Source organism: Lissotriton helveticus, chromosome 2_1 (assembly GCF_964261635.1).
Source record: "Lissotriton helveticus chromosome 2_1, aLisHel1.1, whole genome shotgun sequence".
Taxonomy (NCBI): domain Eukaryota; kingdom Metazoa; phylum Chordata; class Amphibia; order Caudata; family Salamandridae; genus Lissotriton; species Lissotriton helveticus.
The window spans coordinates 732,511,251-732,538,192 of NC_136059.1; the positions used below are offsets into that span (position 1 = coordinate 732,511,251).

A 26,942-nucleotide genomic window follows, 5' to 3' on the forward strand; every position below is an offset into this window, starting at 1 on the left:
GACCTTTCCTCCAGCTGCTATCTTCGGTGGCTGTGGGAATTGGGCCCGTGGAGCCGAAGTCCCCCCTTTGGCCACCTTACTGCTTGGGACTGTCACTTTTTGCACTGGGTCTTCTTGGACCTGCTCTTCTACTTCTAGCTCTCCGTTTTCAGGGTTAAAGGGACACTCGCGTCGCCAATGCCCCACCTGATGACACAGATGACACTTTGTCGTTTTCTTTAAAGTGGCAAAGTCTATCCTAGGTCTCTGCCCTTCTTCATTATCTTTGTTCTGACCATTTGGTTTTCGTCCCATCCCCTGCTTCTGCTGGCCACCCTTCCCAGCGGACTGCATTTGCACCACCATCAATTTCTCCTTTAGATTCTTGGCTTTAGAATCTATCTCGTCACTGCAGTACCTCGCATATCGTAAAATCTCATCTAGTGGTTTGTTCTGCCAACAGATTAAATGTTGCTGTATCATCAAACAAATATCAGGTCTCAACCCCAAGACAAACTTTGACACGAACTGCCCTATGTCTTTGGGATCCATTACATCTAGTCCACTGTATTGCTTGAATGTTTTCAACAATCTTTCATAAAACTCGTGAACTGTCTCCTTGGGTTCCTGCCTTGTTCGGTCTATTTTTACCCAATCTATATCCTGTGGTGGTACCTTATCTTTCAGCCATGCTATTACCCTTTCATACTTTCGCATGACAATCTCAGATGGTCCATTTGTTCGAGCATCCCTCAATGGTTCAGCATTTGGCCATTCGACACTAGTCTTACAAGGGGTCCATAGATCAGATGGGACCACGATGTCAAACAACGTGTTCAAATCTATCCACAGTACTTTCGAGATTTTAACGAACCTCTCTACCTGCTTATACCATTCGACTGGATTGTCCCGCAACTTCGGAAATGAGTTGGTAAATGCGGCTAAGTCTCCTCTACTCCAGGGCACATGTACATAATTTCCATTTGATATTTCTCGCAAAGGGAATGCCTCCATCTGCATTACCCTTCCCTCAGGGGTCATCACATTTGTACTTCGCCTAACTGTGCCCTTTTTCGACCACCTTTCTTCCCATTTATCCAGTTCTCTCCACACTCTTATCCCTGTTACCAACTCTCTTATGTGTGTTTTTAATCCAGTAGTTCTCTTCTCATCTAGATCTTGGTCTGCGTACTGTAATCTGTGGTTGCTCTGCAATGCCCTTGTCCTAGACAAATCCACGGCATACTTGTCTGCCAAATCAGTCAGTTTTTCATGAAACGCTCTAGCTTTCCTAGTAATATCCTTTGCCATGAACAATAACTCATCCTGTTCATACAATTCTATCCTTTCCAAAGGCAATGTTCCATCTATTATCTCATCAACATCTGATTTTAAACTGGTAACATCAAGCCTTTTTGCCTTTATTTCAGCTTTCAAGACACTCAATTTAGCTCCTCCATCCGCATCTCTCCCATCCCAGCTCCGAGATCTACGTTTAGGTATTGGTGAATTATAGGGAGTCCTCCCCTGTTCCCATCTCTCTAAGTCCCATGCCTTTCCATCTTCTCGGGGTGGGTGGTGAAACACTCCTTCATGCCTCCCAGCCTCTCTCTCTCCATCCTGGCTAGTTTCACGGGATAGAGGGTAAGAGGTTCTATTACTCCCTCTTTCTTCCCTACTTCCCTGTGATTCCTGATTATTCGAGGCGTGGCGGGACCTATCGCTGTTCTCCTTTCTCCAATGTTGAACGTCTTCCCCAAGTGTATGATGAAGGCACCTAAACCTATTCTGAAAAGCCCGTACCGCCTCATCTCCTCCGTTCCCCCAGAGACGGGACATTTCCTCACATTCTACAATCTTAGTATTTTGTTCCGGCTGTTCTCTCTGATTTGTAGGACATGCATCCCCTCTATTCTCTTGACTTTGGCCTTCCCGGTTCTGACTACTCTCGCTGGCCCCACAATGAGATACTGTCCCGTTTCCCCTGCTTTCCCACTCTGGTTCCGTTCTTGTCCTGTTACTCGGAGATACTATGGACCCGTCCCATTCCCTCAAATCAGCTCTTAACTCTGAAAAAGATCTTGGCCGCGGTCCCCTTAGATCCATTGGTCCTCTCGGACCTCCCTGTTCTGAATTGGGACCGACAGTTGTGTCTAATGGGGTGTTCCACGTTACCGAACCTGGTAATTGTTTCCATGCATTCGTCACATTATTCCTCCTTTCCATCTCAATCCTTTCCCTATCCAATTGCCTTTGTTGTTCCCCTCTATCTCTCTCAGAATTATAGATCGAAACTATGGGTCCTATGGTAACAGGCACTTGAAGAGCGTCTGGCAATCCCACAGACTCAACCCTTTCTGTGGTTGGCGTTTTCTGCACCACAAACCTTCCCACTACACTCTGTACAGTGTTGTTTGGAGGTGTTTCTCCGCCTTTGCTAGGTGTCCATTCCGATATAGGGAGTGGTGTATATCCCTCTATCTCATTCCCATCTTCCCTTGCGAGCCCTCTATCTTCTATCAATCCCACTCTCGGAGGTGGTCTATCCATTAACAATCTGTTTATCAGATTGTCCTCCGACTCGCTTTCCTCGTCTTCTTCCATGAGGTTTCCTCCTCCTGACACCTCCCTCATCGGATACATTTTCTCCACCTCAATAGTCTGTACCCTCCAACGCTTTTCCTCCTCATCCCATTTGGAATCTCGCACTGCCCTTACCGATCGCGTCAGCCTTTGTTGACGCCTGTTCAAATTTCGGTTGTGTGCAGCCTTAATCCATGCATTAAGAGCCTCAAACTGTGTTGGTCTAGGTGAGGGTTTCGATGAGGACATGGTTGCTTTTAGCCGATGTAACACCTCTAACTTAAACGTTCCATACTTCGGGAACTGCATTTCCTCATTTCCTTCCGTAAGCTTATTCCAAGCCCCAATCCACAATATCGTATGCAGCCCCACATTCGTTGCCATATAATGAGCTGGCGTACCCTCTGGGGGAGCCTCTTCCCCGTAATAATGTTCACTTCGTTTACGTTTAAAAATCCCTTTCAAACACTTAAAACACTTCATGATTTCTCTTTTCTCCGCGTTTGTTTACTTCCTGATGATATTCCACCAATCTCAGCGCCGTTCTCACTAACTGGCCTATCCGTACGCGGCTTTCCTCCGACGTCACTCTAGCCGCCCAACCAGAGCGCGGCTCTAGCTAACGTCACACCAACCGCTCAATCAGAGCGCGGCTCTAGCCGACGTCACCCGTCCCCCTTCGCAGCAGTTCCCCTCCTTTCTCAGCTCGTCTCCTCGGTCATGCACGCATCCCATTCATACTCTGAAAAATGATTACTTCCGTCCAAGCGATCACCTTTCTTTGACTGTACGCCCACAGTCTTTCTGTAGTTGTCACCCTAACTTGGCGAAATGTCTTTCCGTTTACTTCCAGACAATCGCCTTCTCCGATAGGTTACTCACACGCAGTAACTTTCGACCAGCGTCCGTTACTCATACACTCACTCTTACACTCCCCCTATCTTGGATCCACGGCGGTCAATGGTACCTCGTGACCTCCGTACTATGGTCGACAACTACCCTGGATGTTCGATACACCCAAAACCACTTAAGCTCTGGCCTGAACTTAAGATTTCACCAGTTCACCCGTTTACCAGGTTACCAGTTTACCAGGTTGCGCGCGCTCACAACCTTCTCTCTTTCACACTACAGGCATTCAACTCCGCAAGACATTACAATACAAATACAACACAAAACACCGCAATCTGTTCACGCATGACCCTTTTTATACTCACTCTCCGATACTGCTGCTTTTCTCGCACCGTCTGCACCTTTCGGCACACGATTCTTCCGCTGCTCGTCTCTCGACGTCTCGGGCCTTGGGGTAAACTAACCTCTCTAGATTACCTTCCTCAAGAAGATAACCATCCTCTGCTACCAACTGCTAACGCGGGATTACTGGTTACTAATTATCTTACCAAATCCCATTTCCTGTCGACTGAATCGTTGGTACCTGTCTTGAGTAAAAGGTAATCTCGCAGTAAACAATCAATTTAAGAACTTACACCACTCTAAATGACCACTGACCAAAATTAAGTTTTAAAGATTTAATATAAAGTCAAAGATAACTGAAGATACAAACTTCTCAAAATGAGATTAAGAAGATAAATCGGTATCACTATGAACATGAACTTTTTGAATAATCTGAGTCTGAAAAACAGAATAATAAGTATAAGCTCGAAAACCATCAGGTTTGCCAAAATGGATACAAGTTGCAACCTCAAAGTCATTACAGAAAAGAAAATTAAGGTTAGTCTGTCCCTACACTACACTAAATGACATCCCTACTTAACAAGATCTTTACCCTCTAGGTGTCAGCCGTGGTGATTTCCTAAGAAGATCACGCACTTCTCTTTGTCTCTTCTCTGATAATGGGTCTCTCCTGATCAGCCTATCTGCCCACCCATCCGCTTCCTTAGGCTCCCAAAATCATCTGCTCTGCCCTCCTCCCGGGTCACTTTCCCTAATACCAAATCACATTTCCAATAGAAACGCCCCTTGGGACGCCCCTCACGTGGTACATCTTTGCGCGGTAAAACTCCATGATGGTACTCTTGAAGACCCTCGTTATAGTTGACCTTGGTTCCCAGGCTCCTTCTTCCGTGCGCTGATACCCCCTGAAATTCCTGGAAACTCCTACAGGCCTGCGCAAGGCGCCACTGAACAAAGTCCCTTTCATTCGAGCTGATTAGGACCCTCGCACCTGCATACAGCTCGTCCTGCAGTGGGCCTCAAATTCCAGACTTCACCATATCTTAGGCCATAAAACACTCTCAGAGCTCCATACTGGACACCTCACGACCTCTCCTCTAACGAGCACATGACGATTTAAACTACATGACATTATCTGTTCTGGCCTACTTGATTTACATGCAGCAGGTTCCTGCACTCTTAAAACGTTAACTTGATTTAAACAGCAAACATTCTTAACTAGCATACGTTTCTAAAATAACACATCTATAAAGCATATACTTTTAACCCTAAGTTCAATAGTACATTTTGAAAGAACCATGTCAACTTTATCTCACATTATTTTAGCAGCACGTTCAGGTTTGCTGTGAATTGCCCTAAGGCCTACACAAAATACTGGAATCCAAAGTTACATTTAATTCGGACATGACTCTTTTAACATGAGAGAACCATGAGGTTTTCACATATACTCCAACATTTCTACATTTAATCTCACACCGTTATAATTATGGTTACTCTACTTAACATTCTATACATTTCGCTATTGAATATAAAACACTCGTGTGCAAAACATGTTTAAACTAACTACGTGCTTGTAAATATGGCGTACTTATACATTTTTTCAAACTTGTGCTCTCTCAGAATCAATTAGGGAGATCGGTCTGTAATTTATAGTACAGTCTCGATCTCCCTTCTTGAATACTGGCACTATTGTCGATGTTTCCCAAGATTTTGGGCAGCCTACTTTAGCTGCTGCATTAAATACTGCGACCAGGATTGAAGCCCAGAAAGAGGGGTTTGATTTAAAAAGATCGGGCGGAACACCATCTGGACCCGGCGCCTTCTTACATGTGAGATTATTTATGCCTTCCTCCACCTCCCCCACTGTGAACACAACCATTTCTTTGTGTGTACACCTAGCTAACTGCTGAGTCTGGGAGTATTTACTCTTAAAAATATTAGCAACATGGGATACCCATTCAGTCTCGCTTATGTTGGTACCCGTATCCTCAGCTCTTTCCACTGAAAAGAGTGGTCTGTTAATGATTTCCCAAAAACGGGAGCTACTAGAGAGGGTCATAGGATCTAAAAGCTCCCTCCAAGTTGCCTCTTTCGATTCCTTTTTACGATTAGCTAACGCATTTCTATAGTTATGGAGAAGAGTTCGGATCTTTTCTCTCTCCCTTGGTATTTCTTTCAGAGCCACTTTGAGATCTCTTGCAGCTTTAGAGCAAAGTGGACTAAACCATTTAGGATCCCTGTGTTTCCTATTTTCCCTGGAACTGACAACAGAGTCCCCACCTTGGTGGCAATAACATCAAATGCTTTAAGGATACCCAGAGCAGATGATGCTACATTCAAGCAATTCGAAAATTCCACCACACAAGCGTCAGTAAGCTGCCTCCTAGGTTCACACACATAGGGTTATGGTCACTATAGACGCTTGCCATAATCAAGAAACCCCTCAGGAGGGACGCAATAGGCCTAGTGAGCAATATATGATCTATAAGCGATCCCTCACCACGGCCTTTAAATGTTGGTTCACCTTGTCTACTGTTAGGTGGTACATAACTCATAGCGGGGTACAGATTGTATTTGTCAAGCATGTCGTTAAGAACAGTTCCCTGAGCAGTATGTTCAAAATGAAGGCCTTCAATCAAAGGGCACCCCATGGTCCCCATGTCTGTGCTTTTCGGGTCTCCACATGGGTGGGTGTTAAAATCGCCTGTGAGCATTAGATTATTTTTGTATGGCCCACAACTTTGCTCTTCAAAATTAACGAGTTCAGTTATCTTGAAACCTGCCTCCTTCTGTACCGCATTATAAAAATGTATCACACACAAATTAGTTTTGCGGCTACCTAACACTATGGCCCTTATATCTTTATGGGCTGATGCTATACCCCTAATTTTATGTCTCAAGGCCAAGGAAGTAAAGATAGCCAACCCCCCCCCCCTTGCCCTACCGCTAGTAGTACGAGTTGCGGGCACAAAGAATGCTTTATACCCTTCCAGCGAAAGATTACAATAAACCAGCCTCGTCTCCTGGAGACAAATTATCCCAAAATGACTGATGAACTGCACCCATATTGGGTCTGTGATCTTTCCTGCCAGGCCAGCTACGTTCCAGGATACTACATTATAGTATAATTAAACAACAAAAGAGGAAGTGTAAAAAGGGTTACTCTCATACCCCTGAAGATTCAACTACCAAACAACAAAAGAGTACCTTAACACACACCAAATGGGCAAAAGGATTGATCTAAAATATTCTCAGACCACCACCACCACAAATGAGTGGATTACAAAAGGGCGGGGAGGTGTATATGAACTGCAGTGCGCAAACAGTGGGGAAAAAAGACCCCTCAGGCACCCGCACTAGGCAGGTAGCCAGTCATCTTCATCGGGTTCCTATTTGTTAGTACGTGAATAGTACTGAGGAAATTGGTGCTAATTAAAATGAGTCATGACTACTCCCCTGACAAAAGACTTTTTAATAAAGGGGTAGTACTAACCCAGTTAAAAACCAAGTGAAAAGTCGGACATGCAAAAGGTTGAGTAAATTTGAACCTAATGTCCTAAAAAGGTCGACATGTTTCAACTAATGAACCAGAACTCAGTTCAGCATTCTTCAGGACCAATAAACGTTCTTACCGGTGGGGAGGCGCACCCTAAGGCACCTACTACCAACCAGGTAAATAGACGGAAAAAAATTACAAACTTGTAATTGATGACCTGTGAATTCTCAGGTACAAACACTCCCCTGTCAGGGTGTTCACAATTAATTAGGGAGAGGCAACGGGCTTCCTGGGCGCGTGGCAGGGGTGAACCTTCACGCCAGCGTTTCCTGGCTGGCGACTCCCCGCTTCCACACCTATTTCGGTCACATCCACGGCCCACGGTCACATCCACGGGGGCCGTGGATGTGACCGAAATAGGTGTGGACGCGGGGAGTCGCCAGCCAGGAAACGCTGGCGTGAAGGTTCACCCCTGCCACGCGCCCAGGAAGCCCGTTGCCTCTCCCTAATTAATTGTGAACACCCTGACAGGGGAGTGTTTGTACCTGAGAATTCACAGGTCATCAATTACAAGTTTGTAATTTTTTTCCGTCTATTTACCTGGTTGGTAGTAGGTGCCTTAGGGTGCGCCTCCCCACAATTAAGAACGTTTATTGGTCCTGAAGAATGCTGAACTGAGTTCTGGTTCATTAGCTGAAACATGTTGACCTTTTTAGGACATTAGGTTCAAATTTACTCAACCTTTTGCATGTCCGACTTTTCACTTGGTTTTTAACTGGGTTAGTACTACCCCTTTATTAAAAAGTCTTTTGTCAGGGGAGTAGTCATGACTTATTTTAATTAGCACCATTTTCTCAGTACTATTCACGTACTAACAAATAGGAACCCGATGAAGATGACTGGCTACCTGCCTAGTGCGGGTGCCTGAGGGTTCTTGTTTCCTCACTGTTTGCGCACTGCAGTTCATATACACCTCCCCGCCCTTTTGTAATCCACTCATGGGTGGTGGTGGTGGTCTGAGAATATTTTAGATCTCTCCTTTTGCCCATTTGGTGTGTATTAAGGTACTCTTTTGTTGTTTGGTAGTACTACATTATAGTCCCTGCCATTATCATGTTTAATCCCATGTATATTACTTTGCTCCCCGGGGCTGACAGAAGTTGTTACCTCTTTGGGATTATCTACCCTTTCATCTTTACGCAGGACCGTATCTAGTAATTCAAGTTGAGGCACCAATACATCTAATTCCGGGACCGGGCCTATAGCTGAGACATGGTTCTCAGAAGGTACGCCATCGCACTCAGTATGGGTAACTTTTACCTTATGAGCCCACAGTCAGTCGCAATCATTAAGTCCTGAAAGGGCTGCGTATCTATTGGGGCCTAGCGGCAACTGTGGATAATAGCATTCCCCCCAGGTATTGTCTTCTGTCATACTAAGTTGAGTTGGGCCATACCTCGGTAGGTCTCTCCATTTGTGCGTACGTGCCCTATGCACCCTGGTCCAATTATGTGGTTCCTCATCTCCCTTATAGAAGAAACCAAAGGGCACGATCTCTATGCCTTGACCCCTAAACATCATACCCTGGCCCGTCTCCCAAGTAGGCTTTCAGCCGCTAGCGGATTGTTAAAATTGACTACTATACAATATCCCCCTCGTGTTTTCCTCGAGCTTCCCACCCAGGATACTTGCCGTGCCATGATAATATTATGCATTGCGCAATGCCCATATGTAGTATTGCGGGCCAACCAGTGTGTAACCTTGTTTTTAAGTTGGCCATATTCTTCTTTAACTCCTTCTGGGAGAATGGGTACATTGCACATAACAATCACTAAAGGAGCTGATTGTGGCGGTAGATCAATAGTTAGTATATTTTCTGAATTTCTCATCCTCATTGCTGAAACCATATTATCATCTGACCGCTTGAAGTCTAAGGGATTTGTCTTCTCCACTACCCCCTTTTTATCTTTTGTTACTCCATTATTTTCCAAACTTGGCTTTTCAGTTTCTATCTCGTCCTTATCAGTGATTGATTTTTGAAACACTAAAGGAGTTTCAACTGGTAAGGGTGGCGCTGTGAGTATTAAGCTGTTTCTAGCCCCTACAGATGGTTTTGGTGATATGCTAGGGCCATTTTTCTGCCTACAATCCACCAGGTTAGCCAGTATATGTGAATTATTTTTAACGGTGTTTTCAAGCTTCCCCAGGCTCTCGTTGATTATTTTCATTCTTTCTATTAGTGGTAACATAAAAGATTTTAATATTTGTTCCACTTGTTCCACGAGGCCTCCTGGGGCGTGTGTAGTTAAGGGGCACCTCCTAGTCAAATTATCCTTGGGAATAGAGGGGGATTTATTGATCTGGGTCGACGAAGAATTAGTTAAGGTGGGTATTGCCAAATACGTGCGAGTCCCATCTTTACATGTTGTTTTGGTCACTTTAGGGCGACTTCCCTTCTGTCGACCTCCACCTCGCTTTCTTTTTCCCGTATGCGGATGTTGTATTATAGGTTTAGGAGGGATGGGGTCAACTAAGGTATTACTGATATTTAATACTTTAAGACCACAATCTTCAGTTCCAGAACTATCTGTTGTAATACTTAACGAGGTGCCAGTAATATTTTCCGCTGAACCTGTACTAACTTCTAGGGGGCTATTTATCTGGGATACTAGTTGTTCAGGAGTTTTTGCTTATTTTATGGAGCCCAGGGTAGACCTCTTCGAACATATTGATTCCAAGGATAAGCGTTTCTAAGTAAGCGAAATTTCTCACTCCAGGACAATTGCGGCTCTTGTTATAAAATTATCCAGTGTCCCCCTAACACTTCCCCCAACGGGGCATATGGCCGCTTTCCTCCCTCCTCCCGGACGAAGTGCCATGATCTGTGCCCCAACTTATATACCTGTATACCTTAAAGAAAAAATGAGAAGAAATGAGTAAATAAACAGTATCTTACTTCACTCAAACAGCAAATTTTCGGGGGCCTAGGATGGCCGCAGACGGCCCCGCCCTTGTCCCGGGCTTCTCCCGGGACGCTCCCGTGCAGCGGATGCCAGAGTCAGTTTTATATCACGTGCAGGTGCCTGTGGGCGGGGCTGGCAGACGAACGCGGGACCAGGTGTTATGGGTCAAGCAGGGACTCCTGGTACTTCGAGTCCCTGCTGGCGTTCAGCGCACGATCTGCTTGTCCCACACGTCCCCAAGACCCAGGCAGCAACAAAAGCACAGGTAGGGACACTCTCCTCGAAGCGGCACCCGCGAAGCAGGTGCGGCGAGTCGTAGGCTGAAGCAGCTTCTCCTTTCCTCCCACAGCGTTTAAGAAGCGAACAACAAGGGCTCTCCTATCTCCTGGTGGCAGAATGCAGCTCCCGCAAAACAGGGGCTGCGAGGAGATTAAATGCGTGCAGGTGCCTGTGGGCGGGGCTGGCAGCCGAACGGGGGACCAGGTGTTATGGGTCAAGTAGGGACTCCTGGTACTTCGAGTCCCTGCTGGCATTCAGCACACGATCTGCTTGTCCCACACGCCCCCAAGACCCAGGCAGCAACAAAAGCACAGGTAGGGACTCTGTCCTCGAAGCGGCACCCGCGAAGCGGGTGCGGCGAGTTGTAGGCTGAAGCAGCTTCTCCTTTCCTCCCACGGCGTTTAACAAGCGAACAACAAGGGCTCTCCTATCTCCTGGTGGCAGAATGCAGCTCCCGCAAAGCAGGGGCTGCAAGGAGATTAAATGCGTGCAGGTGCCTGTGGGCGGGGCTGACAGCCGAACGCGGGACCAGGTGTTATGGGTCAAGCAGGGACTCCTGGTACTTCGAGTCCCTGCTGGCATTCAGCGCACGATCTGCTTGTCCCACACGCCCCCAAGACCCAGGCAGCAACAAAAGCACAGGTAGGGACACTCTCCTCGAAGCGGCACCCGCGAAGCGAGTGCGGCAAGTCGTAGGCTGAAGCAGCTTCTCCTTTCCTCCCACGGCGTTAAAGAAGAGAACAACAAGGGCTCTCCTATCTCCTGGTGGCAGAATGCAGCTCCCATTCACTTTAATGGTCCCTCTCAGTAAGGGAAACACCACACCCACACACACTACTGGTTAAACACACTGCATCAAAAATGAAAGATACACCATATAACTCATCCATCCCAACCCAAATGTTCCACATGCACATGCCACTATAGCAAACAAGTAATACCTTACAATTAATACTGTACATTAATTAGCCTGCTCGCTTTTTCTGCTTCCTCTATACTGAACCATCGAATATAACAAACATAATTTTCATTTCTTAAGCCACCCCACTACTCACAAGCATGAAGATGCCAAACACTGCATCAAATCCACAGCATAGGCCCTACTTCACCCAACACAAACAGGTTCTATACATATTAATCACATTTACAGCCACTTACCACAACCCCCTGTACATCAACCCGGTAATCCCTTTTTCTTTTGCATCATTGGTACACCCCAAATGTCCAACATGCCTAGTGTCCTAGTCCTTCAATTAGTATCATACTGCACTTAAGTATCATGGATATGTATAGTACTCATTTTTCTGTATAACTCCTCTCCCTGACAAAATAAGAGACAACTGCTTCAAAATAAATAATTCCCTTTCAGGAGCATTAGGCCATGGTCCCAACACACCCACATCCACACTTTACACTAATCATTCAACCACAGAGCCAAATCCAAATTAGAACTACTCTCTTAAATGTAGTGTACACCAGGAAGCATAGCACTACATACATAAAGCTAAACCACCATACTACACAAATACCAGGGAATGACATGCGTTAACCTGTATTAGATGGTCCTGCAGAATGACGATGGAGCCTCCACTACCTCACTCGCAAGCAACTACCACCACAAAGTATCATGGGGTGAGTGACATAAGGGAGTGTGGGAAAGAGCAACAAGAGAGACAGAGAGAGAAAATGGCTCTTGTATGTCTTGGTACTCATCTGTCCTGCTAGGTTGTGTCTACAATCTTGCCATGCCTGGTGATGGGTATAAGATTGCTACTGTGGAAAAGGCAAATCATTACTTCACTAAGGAGTTGATTATGATGTCGGCCGGAAAAGGCTTCGAACGGCCGATCGATTTGTCCGAATCGGATTCAGAACTTTCCTTTCCGACTGGCTCGGACACATTTCCCAGTGACTGATTACAATGGCTGGAAAGCATTCGAACTGTCCGACTTAGTTTTGAAAGGCATTGGGAGTAACTGAGTCATTCGGAGCCGAATGGTAGTGTTCTAGGGACCGCCTTTCCAGCCGAGCGATTAGGATGCCAGATTCAGACTCCTTTCCATATTGATTGTGCCAACACAGATTGGCTGTTGGAATCTGACTTTGAGGGCCCATAGCAGGCCCCACTTCACCAGGAGCCCTCCGAATCAGGCCAGAGGGGTACCCATGGACCTCCCTTCCCATACATGCACAGTGTTGCAGGCACCATAGGGTGCGCAAACTGGAGTAGGAATAGTAATTAATACTATTCCTAAGTCCAGCCCTCCCCTAGTGCAAGTCGTTGTAATGACTTGCGATGTAAATGCATTGCGTACTAACAACGCGGTCGTTGTAACAACTGCGTAGTAAAAGAAAGCGATGAAATACATTGCGTTCCAATGTACCATATGCCTTGTCCAGCCCTTTTTGTAAATCATGCTATTCTGTTCAAGTTGTCTGTTTTTTTTTTTATTCTGCTGTGAATTTAATACAAGCAAGGTTAACAAGGTTTGCTGAAGCTGAAAACATATTAATGTAATATAATACAGAAACAGTCACTTGTACTATAACATATATTTGTGTTGAAAAGTTCTAGAATTCCTTTTCCCTTTGTGCATTATCTCATGCACTGAGATTAAAACCTAACAGTGCTGGAGTTCTGTAGTGTCACTTAGTGAAAGCCCAAACTTCAGAGAGCTGGAATCTCAACTAATCATAATCAGGATGAAATGAAAAATGCTTTTTATATAGCACACTAATTCCCGAGGGCGTCTAAGAGCTGCATGTGAAGGACGGGTGAATGTTTACAAATACTAAGAATCAAAAGAAGCGTCTAAATCACCAGTACAACAGGCAACCTGCATTGAACCATCTGAATTTTGAATGCTACATGATAAGGCTTATGTCATTGTGGTTGACACTTGGTGAAGTCTTCAGTTGGCAAGCACATCCAAAACACTTCTTGAGGAGCAAAGCGTTGATAGGCCCATAAGGCTCGCAAACTGAATCCCTAATGGACTAGCTAATTACATTTATTTTGATATGTATTTTCCAGACAGCAATGAAGAAAGAACTGTGAAGCTGGTGCTAAAAGAAAGATGTGCTTCTGCTGAGTCCTAGAAAACTGCTGCTGGAATATGGATGAAAAACTGGAATCGGTCGGTCTAAAGACTGAACTGATGGGGCCTGAGCAAATGCCTATTGCTCCCTGTTCAAATGTATCAAATTAAGCAGAGATATCCGGATTGAGTGTGGCTTTTATACTGAGTAACACCCAAGAGCTTGAGATGCTTGCAAGTGCTGATGGCAGAGAAAGTCTCACAGACAAGCAGGAAGGTCTAGACCAGGTGAGGTTTTTAAACTGAACACCCGCCAGGTCCACACCAACAAATCCTGAAAATATTCACCACCAACGCCATACAACACACTAGACACATCAGAGCGAAAATTCTCAAAATAACAAGCAACATATACATACAACCCTCCACACTTCACACCATACACATCAGTTTACTCAACTTAAGGACCACTTCTGCACAAAAAGCCTCACACCACATACAAACCAAATGCCATTTATCACATCATAAATGCCCTACAGACACTAAACTATCCACTACATCTACAAAACTAAGCTGCAAGTTCCATCACTACAACTCATAATAAACCCAGTGCAATCTACTACTCAATCTCAACTTTTGACTAATAAAACAAATGCACCAAAATGTATAAAAACGTAAACTTTTAAATACTTGTAATAGCCACTTACAAATGTTTAGAAAATAAGTCCTGAACCACATGCAGTGCTCCCTCTAAGATGTGTACTCATGTGCCCTTCCAACTTTGCTCTTCTCGGGGTGGGGCCAATAGAGTGGTACCCCGGTGAAAGTAAGCGCGGGCACTAGCCCCCTGCACTAAAGCATCACAATTGTGCAGGTCTTTTGCTCCACGGTGAAGCAGATTCCAAATATCATCAGCTTCTCTGGGTCTCCCGAGGTAGGTATACTGATGTGCGACCTTTTGTAAGATGGCCCGAAAATCAGTGCCATGCTGAGATTTAACTAACGGTTTTGAAAATACTAAGCCCACATACTGCTCCCATGCTAGGGGCTCTGCTAAATTAATTTTAGAGTAAAATAAAAAGGCATACATTTCACAGAAAGAAAAAATAATGTTTTCTACTTTAACAAGTCTGTTTGTGTGCTGGCAGCTAAATCATGTGAGACTACGGGGGACAAGGAGCTGAGCAGCAGGGCATAAACTGCAGGCCCAGAACTGCTCATGCGGTAATCATAAAACATAAAAAGTGATGTAGAAAACAAGGGAAGAAACTAGTCCCATTATGTCAGATGTGGAGGGCTACGCACATCCGATCGAAAAAAAAGAATAGGTGAGCGCGCTATGCTTTAACAGCAGGAAAAAATACAATAGCAAGGAACGCAACAAATCGAAAGCAGAACATTTTAAACAAATCCAATAAAGTAACCAATAGAAGAGCCTAAAGCTGATGGCATGGAGGGCGATACACCCAAATTATTAGGGTAGATGAAGCGACATCACACTCCATTTGACCAATGATTATGTCAAAAAACGTAATCACACCCCTAGTTGCAAAATAAGAAGTGATGTCACATGGACTTTGGCAGTCATGACATCAAAGGAAGTAACAGCATAAAAATAAGAAAAATGACTATAGAGGCAAAATTGCACAATAAGTTTAGAATCAATAAAATAATGAAACAGTTTACCAGGGAATGTACACACAAGTCTATTTGAGTTATTAAACATGTAACAACAGTGCTCTGTTGGCTGTATTCTAATGCAGAGGTGGAGCTTTGAACATATGTATGATATAACTCCAATTTACACTGGAAGTTCCAAATTTGGCGCTAATTGGGTTCTGCTCTCTGTGGAATTTCTGTAAACAGCCCCTGCCAATTCTTTAGAAAGTTCTCTAAAGAATTATTTCTTCTTTGGTATTTGGATCTAGTCTGTCCCTTATCCACATGCAACTGTACAACGAAAGGGCCACAGTAATATTTCAAATACATCCAATTTAATTCCCAGCCTGCATTCAAGTCATACTATAGGACAACATATGATGCAGAAAAGTGCAGTTCCAAATATATTCAGAGTAGTGTTTGGAGGTAACTAATAATGGAATTCAGGTACTTACTTAACAGTTACGAGTAGTATAACATTCCTTAATCGATGCACCACTGAACTGTAGTATTTAAATCAGATTGGGTCTGGCCCAGTAAGGTAACCATACATCTTCATAAATTGGGTAGTCCAGGAAGAAGGGGGTGTTGAACCATGATTCCAGAAAAGCTGCTGGCTCATCCTATCTAAACTAACAAGGCTGGTTCAGAGAAGTACTCATTACTACTACGTTATGGCAGGACCTCAAGACTGCTCTCCAGTTCTTATGAGCTCTTATGCAATAAAAGGGATGCATGCTCCAGAAAGTCTATTTAGGTACCAATCACCAGTTCTTATGAGCTCTCATGCAATAAAAGGGATGCATGTTCCAGAAAGTCTATCTAGGTACCAATCACAGGAAAAATTCAGGGGCATATTACCAAGGGGGGCGATAGACAATTATCACCGATTTAGCGGCCGTTTTCTGCCGCTAAGCGGCAATAATTCTATCGCCCCATTAGCAAGCTGTCGCTAACTGATGTTAGCGACAGCTTTTAGGCGATATCGAGCGGTTTGGGGCCCGCTTTGCATGTCAGCGATGTTTATCGCTAATGACATGCAAAGTGGGCATACCCAACCCGTTAGCGACTGAAAGCAGTCGATAACGTCGCTATCGCCTATTAACAAGGCAGGCGTAGCGTTGGAAATATTCGCGCTAAGCGCGAATATCTACAAAAACTAACGCCTGCTCAGACCAGTTCTTAGCCATGTTATCCAATGGGAGGTGGATAACATGGCTAAGAACATTTTGTCGCTAATACGTGAATATCGCTGTATTCTCAGCTATATTCACGCTATCGCCAGAAAATTATCGCTTTGGAGATAAACCTTGCTAATAGCAAGTTATCTCAGCGATAATTTCCGGCGATGCTTAGTGATAAAATAATTGTTGCTGAGCCTAGTTAGCGATAAATATCGCTAATCGTTGGTAATATGCCCCTCAGAGAGGAGCCCACAGTAATTCTATGACCTCTGACCAAAATTCTGATGTGTATGAAAAGAGAACGTGACTTTGATGATAGTAAATAGCAGTTTTTGGGGACATAGGCAACAGGGGGATTTTACACTTTTCATAATGCTAGGTAGCACAGTTGCAGTTCAGGTGGAAGTTCTAGGTTTGTAATGCAGAGTGGTGATTAGGCTGTTCTGATACTAATCTGAAAATGATTAAAGTCCTAGAAACTGATAATTTCAAAAAGTTGTAATGCGGTCTGATGTTGGATAGAATCTGATCTTGAAAGCTTCCAAATAGGGCTGCGGATCAGAAGAACTTCTAGGACCATTTTCAATTATAGATGATCATCAGAACTGTCTATCCAGCCTTAAAAATGCTTAAGTGAGAGGAGTGGAACACAAAAAGCCACACGGGCAACATGGGAAAATAAAACTGAAGAACAATTCGACTATAATTGGCGGACAAAATTTTGGTGATAAATTCCGGTTACATATGTAGGATACAGAATCCACTAATTATGAGGTGTCAACTGACTTACATAATATTAATCAATATAATAGAAGAAGCTTGTTGGCCATCAAATACCCCAGCATGCGCGATCATTTTAAGTGCATCGTAGCTCAGGAAAGTGACATATATGTACTGTATACTGTATTTATCAAGCCTTTAGAGCCATTATGCAATATATGAGCTGCTCTCCAATCCTATACCTAGGCTAAAGTTTCCATTGGGTCAAACCTTGCAGGTAGTTTTGAAAAAAGATAATGAATTCAAATAACAGTTGTTTAACTATTCAGCGCTTCATACCTTAGCAATGCTTATTTTGAGAAATCCTTTAAAGCGTTTAACTGCTCACAGCATAATTTCTAGTGTGCACCCATAGCAGTTGAAACATGTAAAAAAGTTGCATTAGTTTAAAAGTCATACCTATAAACAGTGATGATTTATGCGGAGGTAGGCTGTCATCAAAAAATGCTGTCCCCAATGTGTATAAAGGGGTTCCGCCTATGCCGGTTAGCAGCTGTGCTATGATAAATATAGCAAGATATTTGGAGGATCCAAATGTTGTGGCGGTGCTGCACTTTTGGATGTCACCACTGGTTGTATTTGTAGGGCACACACCTGAAAAAAGAAGATGCATTGAAGAACAATTACATTCAATTCAAATATTTAAAGAAACCACCATTGTATTTTAGATTTGACAAATGGAGACTCCCATTCAAGTCATAATATTGCATTGCATACAAGACACAAACAAGAACAGACAGACTATGGGTGTCGTTCTGTAGAACTGCTTTGTAATTATCTGAGAGAGGCGCCTAGAGGGAGAAAGAGAGACAGAGAAAGGCATGTTGGTTCAGAATGGAGATCATATATTTTACTTGCTAAATTGTTATCTGCCATTTTCTTTGAACGCCAGATGCCACCAGTAGAAACAAAGTGTATTGGAACAGAGAATTTGGAGGCAGCATTTCTTGTGCTAGCTACATGGCTGGTTTGATAATAACATCGTTTTTATAGCGGGGCTCTCATTCCCAGTTTAGCACCTGGGTGTAAACTGGAGCATATAAATGCTATTTTCGTAACTTGGACTGGTGTAAACAGGTTTTGTTGAGTGAAAATATAAAAAAAATAGTTTTTATAGAAGCAAAAACTGGAGCAATTAGATTTTGCACTATTGTCGCTACTTACAAATTGTGTAATGGAGCTAAATCAATTTTGCCTTAGTCTCGAATCCCAAAAAACAAATGGCCAAATTCATAAAAGGAATTGTACATTTGGACATTTATGCACATGTTCACTAGAGGGTCTGTCTTGTTCGCTTTTCCTTGAGAACTGTCTGGGTGGAAACGGACAGTGATGTGGCGGCGGTCACATCAGGCGGAGTACAAGAAAATGTTCACTAGAGTGTGTACATTTCCGAATAAACAGTATTTACAAAGTATATGTATAGACTTCTGTTTTAGTGTAGACGTTCAAGGATTCACTCCTTAAGTCTTATACAAATCACAGGGGACACACGGAAACATCTATACATCTACAACTACAAATGTAATGTTCGTACATATGCCATTCTGTTCTTAGTTCACATACATAACTGTGCACAGTGTTTAAAAGAAGAAACTGTGTACACATATACTTAGTTGCATTCTAAATGGGGAGGAATTGGAAAATAGCCACATCTAAATGCAATCCAACACATCAGGCAGTAATACAACTATAAGGCATTACCATAGAAGCAATAACCACACTCATTCCATCTTTCCATTATTCAACACAGCATTTTGAACCCAAAGCACTGTTGGAGATGCTCACTATTTCACATAGGTGAGGAAGGTGCAGACAGCGTGGTCAATGTTGTTGGTGTGGACTACATCACCTGCCTCCACACACACCCTTAGTGGAGCTTTTAAGGATGTCCTTGATAGGACATTGCCCATATGTTGAATCAATTGAGTTAGAGATACTCACTGTGAGGAATATATATTAAAAATAGCAAGGCAAGAGGAAGCATGTTATGGAAACATTTGCTAAGATACAGGTAGTAGGGTACTCCCTGGTGGAGAATCTGGAGCACAATTATGGCTCACCCCCATGGAGCAATGTATCCTCATTCCCATAAACTGACATAAGCTGAAAGTCTTGTCAGTTCTGGAGACCAGCATCTTTGGGCCAAGTGGAATGTACTCAAGAGTACAAGTAGCAACATTCGCAAATCTTGCAAATGTCAACATGGACACAAACAGCATGTATGCAAATCAAACACACTGGGCCAGGCTCACCACATACAACACAACACACATTCAAAAAAGGAACAGCACACATGACTGTAGATCCACATCCCCACACATTGCCATCAAATGTGCAAGCCAACAATCATATCATTTACTCTTCCCATGCACCATGCATTCACCATTTCATGGGACATTAAAAGTGCTGACTCTTGCTGTGGCTACGAAACAGCCAAGACTGACCGTGCAGCCCACCACCCTCACATAGCCAGAGAGGTGTATTAGAAATCTAGATCTTGCATACTTTAAAGACTGTTTTCTGTGTTACAACATGCCTATGATGAACTGTGGTTGGATATGCAATATCGCTATCACTGTTCTCTCTGGGCAGGCCCCACTTTTTGCTACTGCTTTTCTTATGCACTATAGTTAGTTGTCCTGTGTTTTTCAAATGTGTGGTTTTATAATGTTTTAGCTTATATTTAAAGGCAATTCTTGAACATTTTTTGTAATCGTATTTTTTGTTATTTAAAATTGTATTTTTATGCATATGTGTGATGCTGGTTGTCTTGTTTGTCTATACTTTTATGATCCAACATGATTGAAATAAAGTTATTTGATGATGATGGCAAAACAACGTAGTATGCTTAATAAGTCGAACACTGATCATTTTGTTTTTGAAATTGTTGATTTGCACATTGCTTTCAACAAAAAAAGGGGGAGATAGAGGTGAAGCCTTGGTTTATTCTCCTTACAGACACGTATTCCAAAAAAAATCGAAAACCAGCCCAGGAACAAGTGTACAACATATGATGAATCACCACTTGGATAGTTTATTAGATAAAAAACGTTTTTCCTAGAGACCCCTCACCCACCAGGGTTACCTCTTGATGGCATGCTTCATCATTGGGGTTCATCCCAATCCTCTACGGATTGAGACCGCATTCGGTCCAGGGAATTGAATTAGGCAAAGAAGCCGAGGAAGGCCTTGATGAAGGTTTGACTACAGACTCCTCCGCCCTGGAAAGACCATGACGCTCCAGTAGGGCGTCCAAAATATACAGACATGTCAAAGTATTACCATATGTATTAGTAGGGGTATGCGTATGACATGTTATCTTTTGTGTCCTGATTAGAGGACTGCGTGGAGTGGTACCAATGGGATAATTTTTCCTGTAGATCCTGAAGAAGAGCCATTGGGGGAACAGCTCGAAACATGTTCATCAATGATCTCTGAAGAGAATGGGTTCATTATAGTCCACCCATTCAGCAGCAATCCCTGATTTTAACCTAACCGACTAGAGGCGGAAATAAAATAGAAATTCTACTAGTCAGGTATTTTTAACTCACCAGCACCCTTTTCCCACTCCCTTTCACTAACGTCGTCTTCATGATTGACTCCATCTGCAAGTGCTCCCAGGTAGTAGGGTACTCCCTGGTGGAGAATCTGGAGCACAATTATGGCTCACCCCCATGGAGCAATGTATCCTCATTCCCATAAACTGACATAAGCTGAAAGTCTTGCCAGTTCTGGAGACCAGCATCTTTGGGCCAAGTGGAATGTACTCAAGAGTACAAGTAGCAACATTCGCAAATCTTGCAAATGTCAACATGGACACAAACAGCATGTATGCAAATCAAACACACTGGGCCAGGCTCACCACATACAACACAACACACATTCAAAAAAAGGAACAGCACACATGACTGTAGATCCACATCCCCACACATTGCCATCAAATGTGCAAGCCAACAATCATATCATTTACTCTTCCCATGCACCATGCATTCACCATTTCATGGGACATTAAAAGTGCTGACTCTTGCTGTGGCTACGAAACAGCCAAGGCTGGCCGTGCAGCCCACCACCCTCACATAGCCAGAGAGGTGTATTAGAAATCTAGATCTTGCATACTTTAAAGACTGTTTTCTGTGTTACAACATGCCTATGATGAACTGTGGTTGGATATGCAATATTGCTATCACTCTTCTCTCTGGGCAGGCCCCACTCTTTGCTGCTGCTTTTCTTATGCAGTGTAGTTAGTTGTCCTGTGTTTATCAAATGTGTGGTTTTATAATGTTTTAGCTTATATTTAAAGGCAATTCTTGAACATTTTTTGTAATCGTATTTTTTGTTATTTAAAATTGTATTTTTATGCATATGTGTGATGCTGGTTGTCTTGTTTGTCTATACTTTTATGATCCAACATGATTGAAATAAAGTTATTTAATGATGATGGCAAAACAACGTAGTATGCTTAATAAGTCGAAAACTGATCATTTTGTTTTTGAAATTGTTGATTTGCACATTGCTTTCAACAAAAAAAGGGGGAGATAGAGGTGAAGCCTTGGTTTATTCTCCTTACAGACACGTATTCCCAAAAAAATCGAAAACCAGCCCAGGAAAAAGTGTACAACATATGATAATTCACCACTTGGATAGTTTATAAGGAAAAAAACGTTTTTCCTAGAGACCCCTCACCCACCAGGCTTACCCCTTGATGGCATGCTTCATCATTGGGGTTCATCCCGATCCTCTACGGATTGAGACCGCATTCGGTCCAGGGAATTGAATTAGGCAAAGAAGCAGAGGAAGGCCTTGATGAAGGTTTGACTACAGACTCCTCCGCCCTGGAAAGACCATGACGCTCCAGTAGGGCGTCCAAAATATACAGACATGTCAAAGTATTACCATATGTATTAATAGGGGTATGCGTATGACATGTTATCTTTTGTGCCCTGATTAGAGGACTGCGTGGAGTGGTACCAATGGGATAATTTTTCCTGTAGATCCTGAAGAAGAGCCATTGGGGAAACAGCTCGAAACATGTTCATCAATGATCTCTGAAGAGAATGGGTTCATTATAGTCCACCCTTTCAGCAGCAATCCCTGATTTTAACCTAACCGACTAGAGGCGGAAATAAAATAGAAATCCTACTAGTCAGGTATTTTTAACTCACCAGCACCCTTTTCCCACTCCCTTTCACTAACGTCGTCTTCATGATTGACTCCATCTGCAAGTGCTCCCACGTTACCATCTGGTAGTTTCACGCCTTAACCCCTTCGCTGTGGGGGCAATTCCCCCGCTGTGCTGGGGAGGAGGGGGCCGCGCACAGCGCCCGCATGCTCATGACGAGCTCACTCGTCATGAGGCACGGCCAGCAGCGGTGCGTCCATTGGGGCGTAGGGGCGTAGCCCCACCAGCCACCATGGACCCGCATCGCGGCCGCCGGCCACTCTTCTAAATAAAATACGTCATTGCATTGCAACAGATCAGCCGCCGGCGGGAATTGCACAGGGGGGCGTGGCCTGCTGCAGCTTGAGTGACAGTCCACACTCAGGCTGCAGCAGACCGTCCCGCTGGGGAACTTACAGTGCGCATGCTTGGGAAAGTTGTCAACTTTCTCAAGCATGCGCACTGTAAGTTCCCCAGCGGGACCCAGGGGTGCTTGTTTGCTGCCACAGCCCGGGTTTCCAAAGGGCGACAGGGCGAGCAGCAAATGTGCCTTCCTAGCCAATCCTGGCGCTGCTCCAGCGCCAGGATTGGCTGAGGACGGAGGGCGGGGTTTCTGCTCCAGTGAAGGCGCCAAGGTCCCAGAACTTAGAAGATGCAGGCGGCGCTGATCGGCGGTCAGGTAAGTTTTCCCTTCTTTATTCTAATTCCCCGGTCCCCCCTCCCACCCCCCGCAATTGTCTTTCTTATGTGTTTGATAATTATCTGTCTCTCATTATAAATGAGATAATTGAGATTTCTTGTGGCGTTAATAATGGGAACAGCCACCTTTCACACACGGAGCAAGCACAAGATGTTAACTTGATGTCCTGGTCCAGTAGTGGTATGTGTGAGTGCACGATATTCACAAACGTATACCTCGAACTCACAAATGTATTTACTCCTGCGTGGTATTACCACACATTTACTTACAGTACAGTAGGTTGAAATGCAAGTGAAGGAAGGATAAGGTGCTCGCAGACTGTCCCCTAGGTTTTTTAATTTCTGGGCGAATTACTCTTTTAAGAGAAGGAACGAGAAGTCCTGGAAAAACAGCACCTATTGTGTTTTTTCTTTCTTCGTCTTTTTCACACAGTGCTGATTTCCCACAAGTCACTCGATCCAGCTGTGATGTAAATTTGGAACTGTTTGGTACCGTGTGTTTTGTTCTTGAATTGTTTTAAAAAGCATGTGTTAGCTCCCTGTGCGTGCCTGCGAGCTGGAAAATGCAAAGAGGTTAAATGGTGAGGATTCTTTATTCCGCCAGTGGTAGGAGTGCTCTTGCGAGCAGCCTTGATATCCAGATGTTTGCGAGATGCTTTCCTTCCACAAAATATGTGGGCGATCTGCTTGATATGGGCAATAGCGAGAGCATGAGCTGTCTCTGTATGACGTACAAGCCAGCATAGATAAAAGGAAGGAAGGCAGAGCATAGTTCAATCTTTCTTCAGGACAGCAGCTTTGAGCACAAGTGTTAGATAAAAAAGTGATGCTTTGTGCTTTCCAAAACTACAGCAAACGCAGGGGTATTAATGAGGTAAAATCGTATAGTGTCGACATGTTCATTCTCTGAAGCCAGATCCGCTAAAAAGGTGATTTACTCTTGATTCCCACAGAAGTTTTTTTTGGTTGCTCTGGCAGACAATGATAGTTATGAAATCTTTGGCCCGTAAAACAGCCTGAGGCACCACAATTCAATCAAGGTCAGGATGGTTAAGGACCCCTGGGCTGTAAGGAGTTTTACTGGGGATTGAAAATGCTCTTTTCCATATTTTTCACACTTTAGGACGAAGCTCTGGGTAGAAATGGGACTCGTTGGGGTTCTCCATTTACAGTCGAGTCCAGGAGTTTCCTGCCAATTGTAGGTAATCTTTTACAAAATGTCCAGCCTTTCCACAATAAAATCACAATCCTGCTGTTTTTCTCGGATTCTATTCTTCTGTGCTTGATTTTCTGATGTTTTCTAATTGCCTCAGTTTTTCTTCTTCTTTGACTGAATCCGTCTGTACTCTGGTGGGATGTCATTCAGGATACCATCTTGTTTCCTAACACTGCTGTTTTTGTTGTGCGCCACTCTGTAGGGTTAAATGTATTGTGCAGTTGATGTGGTGGGTCTATTAACTACTAGGGAAAGAACCTCCTTTAATTCTTTCCTAAGGCCCTGGTAATTCTGCTGCAGCTGCCTCATCAGTCCAAGAGGATTTAGCCACAAATTGTTGGTAATAACTTATATGCAAAATAAAATCCTTACTTCTGTGACGTAAGGTAAATAACACTGAATGGGCAGATAATTGAGTCTGTTGTACGAATGTATTCTTAACAGGTATGCCATGTGCATTGATTTAAAATTAGTGGGGTAATGCGGCTAAAACGAATCACCGAGCAACACAACATCGCATAGACGAACTTGGTGACAAGACAGGGAAGCACTTTGCATGGTTGGGTAAAAGAGAGAGAGAGAGTCAGTGGGTTTCCGGTAATTGCTTGGAGGGCGAGGAACCACTCACTGATCCCCAAGATATCACAAATGCCTTTGCAGACTATTATGGACGCCTCTACTCTACTACAGCAAGTTTCGCAGTGATTTTCGCAGTGATTTGCTACCCACAACTCTCTCCACCGAGGAGAAAGCATTTATGCGGAGTGACTCAAATGAGGAAGAAATTGTCCAGTCAAATCGTAGTATAAAATCAGGCAAGGGAATTGGGTCCAACAGATTCCTGGTAGAACTTTACAAACTTACAGCACCCAGAATAAAACCATACCTGTACAAGATGTATATGGAGATTCATGTGAAAGAGGTGGTCCCCAGGGATCAACAAGTCACTTTCATAGTGGTTATACATAAGGAGGGCAGGCCGGCGGAAAAGTGTTCTTCCTACAGACCGATCTCCCTTCTCAATGCTGAAGTCAAAATCCTCCCTAAAACATTGGCTCTGCGATTGATACAAATAATCACCAAATCAATACACCCAACCTTTCCGGCTTCATGCCAGGCAGAAATACGGCCGTAAACCTACGGCATCTCCATGGAGTGCTTGGACAGGTAGGTAAGATCCAAGAAGATGCTGTGATTTTATCGCTAGATACCCGAATGGCTTCCGACACCGCAGAGTGGACATACCTGTTTATGGTATTGGAACAGATGGGCTGTGGCCCAATGTTCATATCATGAGAACGGCTGCTGTATACTGATCCCCTAGCACGAGTGGTGGTGAACGATAAAACCTCCTCGGAGTTCCCGCTACGGCGAGGGCCCAAACAAGGCAGCCCTCTCTCACTGCTACTATTCGCCCTGATCTTAGAACGATTAGCAGGGGACCCTCTAATATGTGTGTTGCGCTGGGCAGAGGAATGGGAAGACAGATTGTCTCTCTCTGCGGATGATATTTTGCTGTACGTCATGGCTCCACAACCCTCCATCTATAGAATATTGGATATATTTACTGCCTTTGGTAAATGTTCAGGATATCTTATCAATAGGTCTAAATCAACAATGTATGTTCTCCATGGTGGGGTCCCAGCTCTGCCTCCGGGCTGCAAGGCATGTGTAGAATTTGACAGCTTTCGCGATGTGGGTACCTATGTCACTACTGACCCCGATTTATTTATCTCCAACAATCTGGAAAACCCATTACAGCGACTTAAAGGAGATGTCGATCATTGGAGGTCTCTTCCACTTTCCCTGCTCGGATGTGCTGCTTTGTTCAAGATGATGGTGTTACTGCATTTTCTCTATGTGCTGCAAAATACACCTTTCCCAGTCACCGCCACTTACGTTAAAACCATAGTGAGCGAGGTGAGAGCTTTGCTATGGAATGAGGAAGCCCCTCGCATAGCGCTACACAAACTAAGAAGAAACTGGTATGATGGTTACATAGCTTAACCAGATATCCATCAGTATTATTGGGTGGCCCAACTGGCGACCATTAATCAATGGGTGCATCGACCCGCTGACACCCTCTGTTTTGCAAACTCGACCCAGAGGTTTTGGTGGGTATTACCTGTGCACCCACCCTGGCTACATTACACTAGTTCAGAGGTTTGTAAGCACCACAAGGCGAAGCGATTTGCCCCGAATCACAGGATCTATTAGAGCCGGCGCTGAGACTCGAACAGCACTTAGTGCTTTTTTTACTCTTTTCACGGACCTCCAGTTAGCCACTTGTGCTACATGTATACATATTTTCACTGTATGGAGCTATAGTCTGTACATAAATATGTATACATGTAGCACACGACACAATGTGAAACGGAGACTCAAGAAAAAGCACTAAGTGTTGTTCGAGTCTTAGCCTCGCTCTCTGTTGATTAAGATAATTTAAAGGCTTACTGACAAAATGTGTTTGAGCTGGCAGCATCTTTATTTCGCATTTTTCATAACAATTTGGAAGGAATGTAGACGTCACTGGAATTCAATAGTAATCTCTCAAAGCTCCAACAATGTTTCTTCAGTGCCTGGACTGTGTGTATGTGACAGGACTGCACTATCTTCTGCGCATGATAAAAGAGCTCTGCATATGGCGTGCGAACAGCATAAATTTTGAAGGCTGCAGTCTGGGAAAGCTAGGAGATTTCATTGTATGAAAGCTT

The 26,942-nt window shown here is 43.9% G+C and overlaps 1 protein-coding gene across 2 annotated transcripts in view; it reads right to left on the reverse strand.

Moving 5' to 3' along the window:
• Nucleotides 1-26,942, reverse strand: part of SLCO4C1 (solute carrier organic anion transporter family member 4C1) — a 662,960-nt gene that overhangs the window by 527,719 nt on the left and 108,299 nt on the right. For both annotated transcript variants that reach the window (XM_078675442.1, XM_078675443.1), the window contains one exon: nt 17,552-17,746. In XM_078675442.1, coding sequence (XP_078531568.1) covers nt 17,552-17,746 — 195 coding nt within the window. The remainder of the gene's footprint in view (nt 1-17,551; nt 17,747-26,942) is intronic.